Raw genomic sequence first — 12,718 nt, forward strand, 5'->3', positions numbered from 1 at the left:
GATACTCAGGCAAATCAGGGGCAGGGCAGTGTTTGCTGGGCAAGTTACTAAGCAGTATCGCTCCAACCTGACAATTGTGGAGATAAATCCTGAACGGTGCATGTCTGCAGCTAGGAAAGATTAGAAAACCCCAACAACCTGTCAGGAAAAAAAAAAAAAAGAATAGTCCCACGGAATCTGAAATGCTGTCATTTCCAGTGATTTCATCTGGGCTCTTGGCTCTGTCACACCTGTGAAAATATCTACAGGCCTTCACATCATTTTGATTATTTGTGATCTGCCTTCTCTATAAAGTTCCCAAGCAGAGTTTTTCAGGGAATGTGAGAATGGTAACAGTGAAAATAGTAATTGTGTTTTGTGTTTTTTTTCCCGCCCCCCCCCTGTATTTTTCAAACTTTAGATTATGTTTTTCCATTTTGAGACATGTCATGGATTGTATGTTCCAGGAACAGTAAAATGGAGAGGATAACCAATCTCTCTCTGACTAAGCTGACTTACTTTTATCCTAAAAGGGGCATTTTCTGTAATCTCCGGTACAGTAGGTTGATGGCTACACTTTACTCATATCTTTTATGGTCTTCTCAAGATTTTTTTAGCTATAGATTGCAACTTTTTGAAACATTCATTTCAAGTAAGAATAGCATATTTGACAACTGTATACAGAAGGATTTGGGAGGATGTTCTTATGGACAGTGAAAGGTGTATATTCGCTATTTTATGTAATGCATTCCTGCTGGTCTGACTGAAATATCCAGATTATTAAGTTCCACTTTTCTTCATAATGGAATACATGACTGATGGTGTACACCATTTAGCCCTATAGCAACAGTGTAGGCTTGTGTTGGAAAACAAAATGTACAGGAAAATACATAACCAGATTCTCTATTTCTTCTGTAATGTGGCTCACACTGACCACAGTGGGAGCCGCGTCTAATTTCAGGCTATATAAAGAAATGATCATTAGAGAGGTTATATAACATTTTCATGTGAGCATGTTACATTTGCTCAGCTGGATATGCTTTAAAGTAGACCTTACTTCAGTGCTTGACTTGCAGGCTTCTCAGACGGTACATGTCTGCGCTAGTTGCTTGCAGGAGCTTATAATTCATCGTCAAAATCTTCCTTCCAGGCTGCTCTTGCAAAAACAGTGCAATAACACCTTGCCTTCCTCTAACTTTGCGGCAAAATTTGCAAGTGAAGTCTTGTCTGCATAGCTGGAAAAAAGTGCAAGGGCTGTTTTGGTATGGCATGATGTGCGCTTTTTCTTTCTTTCCTTTCTGTCTTTCTTTCTTTTCTCTTTTTTCTTTTTTTTTTTTCTCTCTCTCCCTCTCTCTTTTTTTTTTTTTTTTTTTTTAATAACAGTGTTGTTCATGAGTGTTAATATCCGAAGCAAAGCCAGTGGGGTGGCTGCTAACTAATTTTACTCCGAGGTGCCCTGGCTGAGGTTGGCCCTCTGGATGAAGCCAGGGCTGACCTTGCTTGGCCTGCCGTTGTGCTCTGCGTAAAGCAGAAGTGCTGCAGGGTGTGCTTGTATCGCCGGCTGCCTTGTGCTGATGGTTTCCCTGAGGACGCTCCTCTGCTGCTGTCTGGGCAGGGCCCCAGGTAGCTTCTTTTCTGCAATGGACTCAGATTTTACAATGAGTTAGGGTTTTCATTGTTTGGAAACCAGGGTGTTAAATATTAATATTTCAAGGCTGAAATGTGTTAGTTTTTATCACCTTTTGATTTCTTTTTCATTATCACAGTGTAATTGTTGTTTTATTAAAACTTTTTGCAATCAGACATTTTCGTTTTTGAAGTCAAATACCGTGCAAGAATTTCCCAGTGAAGGAAACTGAAGTGAAATCTTGTGGTTAGGTGCACCCCAAGCACCAATGCATCAAAAAAAGAAAGAAAGAAAAAGCTTAGAGGGTGGTGTTCTTGTGTACAGGTAGGCTTTGGGAGGTTAAGGTCAGGTTGTAATTTTGAAAACACAAAAGCAAAGAAAGCACGAAGAACTTCACTCTATTTTTTTCTGTATTCCAGATAACATGTTCTTGTACCTTTGGGATACTGGAAAGATGCATGAATTATATAAATTTCACTAATTATTTAGAAATAATTACTACCCAAACTGCTTTTGTAATTGTGCAGGTAGAACCTAGGACTACCTCATATTCTGTTTTGAGTAGGCTTTTAAATATTGATGATGACTCTACATAAATGGATTAATTATATACTGCAGCACTTTGATTCCCTTTAATGCTACATTTACAAACCACACAAATAGTCCAAATTATGAGATGAAGAATTGGCTGTAGTAGACTTGAATATTTTTTCCTCATTATTCTGCCCTGAAATAAGTTCCTTTTGCTTTAAGTTTCGTCACAACCATATTTTAAAATACCTTGATCTAGATGGCAACTCTAAGTGGTTGAACAAACCACAAATTGACACACAAAATGGATGAAATCTTAATTCATAGCTTTCCTTTTAGCCATCGGGTAGTGTGTGTGACAATTTATCAACCCGTATTTTAGAATGAAATTATTTCTGTGTTGTGTCTTTCTCATGTTTGCCACGAAGAATGAGAGGAATGCAAAAACCAAGCACGCCTTCAGCAGAGGGGTTCACACAAAACCTGCTGATGGATGGCTCTGTGCATGCCAGCCAGTTTTAGCCTTCTCTGGTTCCTTCCTATTCAAATTGCAGCTTCTGATTCAACGAGTCTGTCATATTCTCCCTCCCAGGGATGAGATCAGCCTCACAAAACAGGTTCTTCTAACTGTCCTCCACAAGGCGTTGGCAGGAAACCCTTTTCTTTTGCATCACTTTCATTTGATTTAGGAGAGATGGTTCTGTCTAGCTGAAAATAATACCAGTTGATTGGTATGAAGGGCATGAATTTCACAGGTATGAAGGCGTGAAGTGATGAAGTGCTGCTTTTGCAAGATTTCATCTGAAAATGTTTTGCTGAGTTGTGTTTGGGACTGGAGATGTCCCGATGACTACCCTTGCAAACAAGTTCATCTGTTCGTTGGTTTTTCTTTTAAGTTCTGTTCTTTACTCTGATTGACTTCCCCACCAAGAAACAATTATGGTGACTAAAATCCTCAGGCTATTATAAAATTTAGGCTCCTTTTTAAGTTGGAGCCTAGGCTCCATTCTGTATGGAAGCTTATATGGAAATGCTTAGGATGTACTCTTGGCCATGCTTAGGATGTACTCTTGGCCAAGCGCTTTCTCTCATGTTTTCTGTTTGTTTGTTTGTTTTTCTCAGTGTGTGCTGGACAATTTCAGTCTCTGTTAATTTTCTCTTGCCCTACATTAAGGCTATTAGTGTATTTCACTGTAAGGTAAAAACCTGGCATGTTTTGTTTCTTATAGTCCAAAGTAAGCCTCCAACATAGTTGAAATTCTAAATGCCAGAGTGATAGCTGTGTACTTGTGTCTGTACTATTTTCACATTATGCTGATGCACCAAATTACTACTGCCTTGCCTGTGTTCAGTGCCTACATTGGGTTTTGTGGGTATATTTATATATGTATATATATTTATATATATAAAAATATATTTGGTATATATTGGTATCACATTTCAGAGATGTTTTGCATATGACTGATTAAGGTTAATGGGTGTAATATATATCTTTTAAAAATAGCTTTCTTGCATAAATGCACATTATATATTGAGTTGGTAATGTATTAGAAGAAGAAAAATACTGAAAAGTTATGACAGTTATTGTTTCCATATTGAATTCAGAATGTTGTGAAGGCAATTACCTTGACAGACTCAACTCCAGAGCACTTACTAGTATATTATTATTTTTTTTGCTTAATCTACCTATGAAATACCCTTTAAAAGCTTGAAATTGAGATAATGAGTACTTTATTTGTAAAGATGGCAAAACTTGGTTGAAACAATTCATTCTCCGTAGAGAATTCATGAGAGAGGGAAATAGAGTAGCATAGACTGTATGATTGGGGTAAACCACAAAACCATTTTATTAGGTCCAAATACAAGACCCTTACTTTTAAATTGGACAAAGTCTCCCATTAGATTTTATTAATCTTTAAAGCCAGACAAATTTGCAGCATTTGTGTTGAGTATCTGGGGGGGGGGGTAAAAAAAAAAAAAAAGGAAAAAAAAAAAAGCATGGAAAATTCAGTTCCTTTCTATTGTTTCTTGTTTTGCTACCACAGATGATGGAAACATGAAAATTAATTCAGACTCATTAGGTCATGCTTCTGGGCGGCTTGTCTTCTTAGAAAGAGAGCTTGAAGTTGGTACTTTTAACCAACAATAAACTGAAACGGAGAGACCTTTACTTTTATTTACAGAGGTTTTTGCATGAGCAGAAGAGAAGATTTCTTACTACATGGAAGATTAAGTCCTTGTGAATGTATCAAGAATACGATGTGCTCTCAATCATCCGTTTAAAAACAATCAAACTCCATGCTACTAGGCTAAACTCAGAAGTGGCTTAGCCTCCAGGAGCAGCGTGGCTCAGTCTTTGACTTGTGCAGGGATTGCTCTCCTGCCTGCAGCTCCAAGGTGCAGGGGCCAAGGTGTGCAGAGCAGCCAGCTCACCGTGGGGACTGACGATCTGTGCCTGCCATCCTGGCGTGGCCGTCTCCATCACCATCCAGCTTGCTCATGAGCTGGAGCATTCAGTCCAGAGGGGTGAAAGCCCTTTGCAGGTATAGGGAGAAGTGACTCATTTGTGGAAATTTTCTGCATGGTAGAAAACAGTAAATTACTGCTACCTGTATCACAGAGGTGCTGGTGGTGTACGGCTGTGTGCAGGATATAGTCACACCCTCCATATTCATCAAGTGCCTGAAGGTTGTGTTTACAAAAGGCAGGTAGGTGTCTGGAAGGTGCTAATAGTGGTACTTACTAATGTGCCTAAATACTTTAAGTCAATCGTATTTCATAGGCTGGGTGGCTTTTCTAATTTATAGTGGTCTCTACTTTGCATCATTAGGCACTTAGATAACTTCACAAATCTGGCTGTCTGTTATCATAATGGTATTTTACCTCTCCTTCCTTGCATGCGGTGGCTTTGCGTGCAAGGAAGTATTTCAAGTTAATTATAGTGGCGGTTATACTTCCCCATGTCGTATTTGACTGCATTTTATTTACTATATATAAATATATATAGTAAATATTTTGTGATCTTTAAGCCTAAAGCTTTTTACTTTAAGGCATCAAAACACATCTTGTGTAAAAATGGTTGAATGTACAGGGTGCAGTTGTTAGCTCACTTTTCTTTGTTCTCGCTGCTTTCTTGAGAAAAGATCAAACAAAATGCAGTGGCAGGTAAGGGTTTCTTATTCAGAAAACATGTAGAAGAAATGTAGCTTCCTGTTCCATAAATTACTTGTACTCTGCTCACCAGCTGCCTGTTATGATGTTTTATTGATGAATAAAAATGGTGTCTGAGGCAATAGAATGCCTTGCATCTTACAACACTGCCAGTTATAAAGATGTCTTCTTGAATAAATTTCACAATTAGAAAGTATTGACAAAAATATTTAATCTTTTTTACATCAAAATAAGCTCAAACATCTGCTGCCAAAGTCAGACAATATCAAGTAATCTTTTAAAAGTATATTTTTATTACACTGACAGATGCATGGCTGCATGACATAGATGTCAATTTAAGTTACTAGTGCCATTAATACTTGACAATGACATGCTCCCAGAAGAATTTACGTTTAAAAATGTTGTCAGATGAGTATATGCCAACAAAAAGTAACCAGAGTTAGTCAGCTATGTTGTTAACAAAGCTAAAAGCATGCTATCTCCAGAGACATCACAAAAATTGGTATTCGCATCATTTCTGTTTTCTAAATTCAATAGAATTGACAGCAGGAAAAAAACATTTCTGTGACTGCAAATGTCGGTTTAAGCAACCCATACATAGGTCCTTTTTCACTTTTTATACATTTTGGCTTACAGCACAGAAAGATTTTCAGTTTCATTTGAGGTGAACTACTTCAGTATTCATTTGCTTTCCACAAATTTCAAATAATCCTTCTTCCTGGCAAGGAGTGTTGTAAAGAGAACATTGAGCAAAATGTTAAGACCTGTGCCAGAGTTTCTGGTCTGCTTATTCATTTGAAGAAGTGTTGGAAAGCTATATGACTTCACTCATTAAGAAGGCTGAGATTTAAAACATTCATGTCCAGTTCGTATTTGTCAAATATGCTGGAATAGTCATTATTCAAATTTGTACGTTTTAGTAACCTGAGATTTCAGTATGGGTATTCCATAATGAGAAACTAAGCTTACTTTAAATTCTTTTCTCCCATGTCTATTTTTTTTTTTTATTTTTTCTTCCCTTCCCTCCCTGCAGAAGTGTTTTGAAAACAATTTTGTTTCTTAGAGCAAAAGTTGAGTTTTCTGGGTAGAACAGGCAAGTGCTTATGGAGTAAAGTAGCCCTGTCCCGGTGCTGTTCCTTTATGTTATAAAGAATAAAAACCTAAACCATTGAGGTGCTGAGTCATTAGAAATACCGAATTTCTGGTTGAATCTGGGGTCATAAACATCTCATTAAGGGCTAAATTGCTATACTCAATGAATAGAGACAGTGTTTTCTCTTATGTGGATTTTTTTGAAATGGCTTTTTTCTTAGAGATGAGCCTGAACTTTGCAGCAACACTCCTTACTGGTAATGCTTCTAATGTATCTAATAATAAGAAATCTAGACCTAAAAGGCTGAAAGGCACATTACTACTCCTGGATGTACTTTTGTTCGATGTACTGAGGCAGACTGGGGTGAGATCTGTCTCAAAATGTAGAGTCCAAGACTCCTTTTAAAGTGGTGCAGATGCGTAACATCTCCTGTGCTGTGATTTGTCTCATCCTGAAGCTGCTATTCAATATACCCCCAGGGAATTGCTCCCTGTATGTGCCTGTTTTTTTTTTTTTTTTTTGTTTTGTTTTTAATTGAAGTCTGTGTTAGCTGTTGCAAATGGAAACATGTAAAGTTAGACGAGCTATGCTGCTCGTCACCTATGCTGCCTCTTGCGGGCCATTGCTAAGTGAGGTGTTTTCAGTGGGGCTTTATCAACATGTGTTATATTGGAGCCTGACAAGGAGCTGTGTACTCTGCTGGCTGCCTGACCACTCTGTCGTCACTCCTCTAAGTATAAAAGAGAACATATTAAAATCATATTTCAAGATCTGTATTGTGACTGGATTTTCTGAGTTAATGCCCAGGAATCTGTTATAGCTTGTAAAGAGGCAATTTCAGATAGGTTGGGCAAGTCAGCTTCAAAGGGTGACATGGAGAATGAAATGAGGTGCAAGTAATCTTGCCCTCACATTTTTTTGGAGACCCTCTTATGCTTGTTTGTTTTCTTTTACTGTTCTTTGTCTTGGTAACTTGGTAACAATTCAGTTCTCCCCCCACCCTGTGAAATCTCCTGTTTCCAGAGTCTTACTCAGTTGTAGAATAGAGAAATAAGGACAAAAGATTAGTCAGGATGGGTTAACTAGTCAAAGAAAAATACTGTCCTAAGTGCTACTTAGGACTGGACATGCCCTGAGTTAGATGTGGGAGTTGTGCCTGCACACAGTGCAGTGGTCCAACCCAGGAGGCAGTTTGGACTGCATCAGCTTTGGAGGCTGACTGCTTCCATATCTTGTTGCTCATACCTGCTCGTTTCAAGGTGTTTTGCAAGATTCGATCATTTGGGAGCACTGTGGATGAAATGCAGCTGTAGATTAACACTGGAGGCCTGAGAAGAGAGGCTATACTTGCTCCAGTGTAATATGATGTGATTACAGCCATGGGGCTGTGCTGACTTGCTCTCTGAGTGGAGGTGAAAATCCGTAGCTCTGGCTGCAGATGAGGTGTTCTTAGAGAGGTAAGCGACTTGGTACTTCTTTAATGGCAGAGCCTTCCCAAAACCTGAGTGGTATGTTTTATTGAACCTTATGGGTACAGTCTGAAACATCTGAAAATACAAGTTCCTGGGTTTTGAGTGACAAGTTATCTTTCTGGAGAGGATACTGTATTCATAGTTTGTCCATGGTCCTTCCCGGCATCATAGGAAAAGAGTTTTATTTTCCTTCTAGTACGTAAGTGTAATGCTTTAATAAGAAATAAACTAAAATAAAAGTTTTTTTTAAAAAAAAAGCCTGTAGAATTACTGCCACAATTCCAATAGCTACGACAGATCCATTGGAGCCAAAAATCTGTTTGAAATGTTTTTGCTGTTTCTATAGAGAAGTGTGTGATGCTGACTTATATGTTATTAACAAGTTTTAGAAGGTATTGGAAAGGTGAGCATTGTCAGGAAAACTTCATGAGAGAAACATAATTCTCTGAGAAGCCAGCAAATGAGATTTTGCAATGGGAATATTGGCTGGATATCAGAAGAATACTTTTTTAGCAGTGGAAACTTTTGGAACTTTGAGGTAGAGCAGATCTTAGCTATGTCTCTCAGAGATAATCACTGAAATCCTAGAATTTGACTCATTCAAGAATGAGAACGGTAATTGTAGGTGCATTCTACATTGCCAAAAAGAAATGTTGTATAGCACACTCATGGCAGTAGATATTTCATATGCTGAGAAACAGAATGTTATGCTGATTTTTATCTCAGATATGCTCATTTCACTGCAGGTGATGTTACCTGGTACAGGAGTACTCTGGAGGCTCCTGTAGAAATATGTGACTGTTTCTAATTTGTGTCGGCCCTTAATACTGAATTTCAGAGAGGGCAAGAGCAGGGGAATACATAGAGATTGAAGTTCAGCAGCAGTTTTTGCAGTATGCCTGCAATATTTGCAGATGACACCGAGCTGAGTGGTACAGTTGAGAAGACACAAAAAGGGGATGCCATCCAGAGGGACCTGGAGAAAACTTGAGAAGTGGGCCCACATGAACCTCATGAAGATCAACAAGGCCAAGTGTAAGGTGTTGCACATAGGTCAGGGCAATCCCAGACATCATCAGTACAGATTCGGAGATACATGGATTGAAAGACTTGGGGGTCCTGGTGGATGAAAAATTACATGAGCTGGCAGTGCATGCTCGCAGCCCAGAAAGTTGGTCATATCCTGGGCTGCATCAAAAGAAGCATGACCAGCAGGTTAAGGGAGGTGGTTCTCCCTCTCCATTTTGCCTTCGTGAGACCTCACCCAGAATGCTGTGTTCAGTTCTGAGGCCTTAGCACAAGGACAGGGACCTGTCAGAGCAGGTCCAGAGGAGGGCTACAAAAATGATCAGAGGGCTGGAGCACCTCTCCTACGAGGAGAGGCTGAGTAAGCTGGGGTTGTTAAGCGCTAGAGAAGAGAAGGGTCTGGTGAGACCTCTTTTACAGCCTTTCAGTACTTAAAGGGGGCTTTTAAAAAATCTCTCTCCTTCTTTCCTACAAGGGCTTATAGTGATAGGGCAAGGAGTGAAGGCTTTAGACTAAAAGATGGTAGACTTAGTTTAGGGTATAAGGAAGAAATTCTTCACTCAGAGGGTGGTGAGGCACTGGCATAGGTTGCCCAGAGAAGCTGCGGATGCCCCATCCCTGGAGGTGTTCAAGGCCAGGCTGGATGGGGCTTTGAGCAACCTGGTCTAATGGAAGGTGTCCCTGCCCATGGCAGGAAGGTTGGACTAGGTGATCTTTAAAGATCCCTTCCAAACCAAACCACTGCAGGAATCTATGATTTATTATTACTATTACTGTGTATTTTTTCAAAGTCAATTTATATATATGGCAATATGTGTTCCCTGCTATCATTTGATAGAGGATAGCCAGGAGTGTAAATGATTCTTGTGCCATTTAAAAGCAAAGTAACTGTGACAGTGATGTCCTAGGAAAACAGTTGATTCTTGGGATGCAGGTACATTAAAGTTAAGGATCTGGAGTGATTGTAGTCATTTTTGACTGCCAAAAGGGAGGATCCCATCTCGCCAAACTCTGTTGCCACCATTGTCTTTTTTCTAGTCACACAGTTCTTCCTCTTGTGTGTTTTTCCACGAGCCGTTTCACTTCAGTGATGTGTTGGAAAACAGTACCAAAAAGAATAGTGGATTATTTTCACCTGGTTTACTGAGTTGAATCTGAAGGAAGAATTCATGCAGCAAACAGGAAGGTTGTCACTTGCCAGGGATGAGTGATATAAAGAGAAGGGAGTGGGAGACCTTCCCATTTCATCAGCACAAGACTTTAACAGACTGGCTTAACGTGATGTTCACGAAGCACAGATGATCTTTTTCAGTTTTCCATTTTGTGCTTGTGCCTGTCACTCCAGCCTTCCTGTATTTCCAAACAAACAGTTATTTGAAAATGGCTACAAAAGCTGTGTGGGCAATTAGTTTTAGAAACAAAGATTATTTGCCCAATCTTCTTCTATTGAATCTTCTGGTATATTAGAACCAGGCATTGATCAGAAAGGTGTACAAGAACAACCCTCTAGGTTTTGGTCTTAATGAGTCACCCACTCAACAGATGTAGGAACAGCATGTCCTAGGATGGCTAACTGCCCATTTAGTTTGTGGTTTACTCAGATTTGATATTGTCAGCTAGGCTAGATATAAAATTGCATATTTATTTCTTTAAAGGACATTGCATCTTGGATAATCTAGAGTGCTGTCTTGAGTTACTGTAAGATAGTGCTAATGGTATATGATGCTTTTTTAGAATCAGAGATCCCTCTTTGATCTTGAGCATGCTACTTTGATGGAAAGTTTAGCTTGCTGATTAAGACAGTTTCACTGCAGTGTGAGGGAAAGCTGGTTGCAAATAGTTGAAATGAAAGTAGATATTAAAGATGTATGTAGAGTATTGGAAAAAGAAATGGAGGAAAAGCAAGGTAACTGTCGATTTTCTGTGAAAGTCTCAAGAAAGTGATGGAAAAAAATAACATCAGGGAATTTGCTGCTTAAAGCTTTCCAGTTAAGAAGCTGAAGGAAATCATAGAAGCAATATCTTGACAGTAGGAAGTTTGGATACTGGGAAATGCCTGATTTATTCTATGTATCTTGTCTTGGAGCAGAACAATAGTTCGCTGTCTTGCTTCTCCTGTACTCATCAACAAGTGATAAGAAATACCTTTGTCCATTTGCCCATTTACTGTTGCTTTTATACTGTTTTCAATATTATGATGATAGGGATTGGTTTCCCATACATCTAAAGGGTAAATACTTTACTCAAAACTTTACTTAGGCTTGTCTTCTGTTTTTGCCTAGTCTGTGAAAAGAAAATGTTGGGCTTGGCTCCAATTTTGGTACTTTAATTTGAAGGATCATCTTGGACCACCATGCTCTGAAAACTGCATTCCATAAGCGATTTATCTATTTCTGGGATAGATAGCTGGATGGATGTAGCACAGAAGCAGCTAAGCATACTGAGTGAAATCCCAATTTAATTGCAGACAGTGGTAAAGCACCCTTTGATTTCAATGGGGCCAAGGTTTCTCATGGCTGTTCTCAAAGGTCCCATGTCATAGAAAATGAGGAGAGGTAATCAAAAGTTGCATCAAAGTCTCTCTAAAGAGAGACTAAAGTTTCTCTAAAATGAGAGGCTATTTTACTTCATTTGGTAATCAAAAAGAAATGCAGTTTATAGAATTATAAATTCAAGATTGTAATTTCATAAGCTATTCAGCACATTTAGCTTTAATATTGTTTTATTTATTAGCTTACATGTACAAAGATATTGCAAAGGTAAAGATTATGATTACAAATTACATAGATTGTGTTTGCAGTAAATGGTTTTGGGTAAGTGGAGAGTAGCGAAGTTACTGAAATGAAAGCAATGGAAAACATTTTGAGAAACATCTTCTGTTTTGGTACCATCTGTATTTAGGAAGCTCTATGCTAACGATTCTCCTTTTGTTCTTCTTGCAGCTAATTCCAGCCTTCTTGGAGGTGGAGGAGGTAAGCCTTTGCTTAATATTGTATTTATTCTTAAATAAATGTGAAATATCTTATATATGGAAAAGAAAAATTATTAGATGGGAAACCTCAGCAAAGTCAATAATGTTTCATACCATTAAGCAGCAGGGTTCGTGACTGCTGCTGGATTATTTTACTTCTCTGGATTCGGGTACAGCTGACCTGGGGCTAACCAAACTGGGTTATGTTATATTGTGTTTAAGTAATTAGGATTTTTATTTAAGTTACTTCAAGGGAACTTTGAATGTGTATTAAATAGTTTTTTTAAAATGTTACAAAATTAAAACAAGATAAAATGCTATTTTACTAAAGTAACTAGGTTTTATCTCTGCACTTTTTTTTACTTGTTTGCTTACCCCATTCTGCTTGTGAGAATTATGAAGTAAATTTCAGTACAATTCTTTTGTGCGTGATGCTGCCAACATATCTACTAGTAAAAGAGAGAGGTACAAGTGTATATAGTGGCCATTGTTTCCAAATATGTTTTATTTTTGGAGATCAGTGCTGTTTGCTTTTTTGCAATACTGCAGGACCATGGCCGTAAGAGCTAACATGAGTGTTACAATTCAGGAATAAAACCATGCAGTGCTTGATTTCAGTTTTCTGTTACTTACCCTGTCTCCCAGAGGGAAGTAAAAGAGCTCAGTTCTGGAAATTTCACAATGTAGGAGCAGTGCAGGCAGCTACTAATCTTTCTTCCTGGCTGGAGTTAAAAGGACTTGATGATCAGAGCTTACATATGCAAGGGTAAAGTAAAGGGCTCTGTTAAAAAAAAAAAAAAAAAAAAAAAGGAAAAAAAAAGATTGCTGTTGCTTGTGAGGCTGAGGAT

At 38.5% G+C, this 12,718-nt stretch overlaps 1 protein-coding gene across 3 annotated transcripts in view; it reads left to right on the top strand.

Annotated features, from left to right (window-relative positions):
* The window catches only part of MACROD2 (mono-ADP ribosylhydrolase 2), an 854,218-nt gene that overhangs the window by 165,602 nt on the left and 675,898 nt on the right, over positions 1 to 12,718 (top strand). For all 3 annotated transcript variants that reach the window (XM_068675719.1, XM_068675720.1, XM_068675721.1), the window contains exon 4: positions 11,842 to 11,871. In XM_068675719.1, coding sequence (XP_068531820.1) covers positions 11,842 to 11,871 — 30 coding nt within the window. The remainder of the gene's footprint in view (positions 1 to 11,841; positions 11,872 to 12,718) is intronic.

The sequence above is a fragment of the Anas acuta genome, chromosome 3 (assembly GCF_963932015.1).
Source record: "Anas acuta chromosome 3, bAnaAcu1.1, whole genome shotgun sequence".
In the NCBI taxonomy this organism is placed as follows: Eukaryota; Metazoa; Chordata; class Aves; order Anseriformes; family Anatidae; genus Anas; species Anas acuta.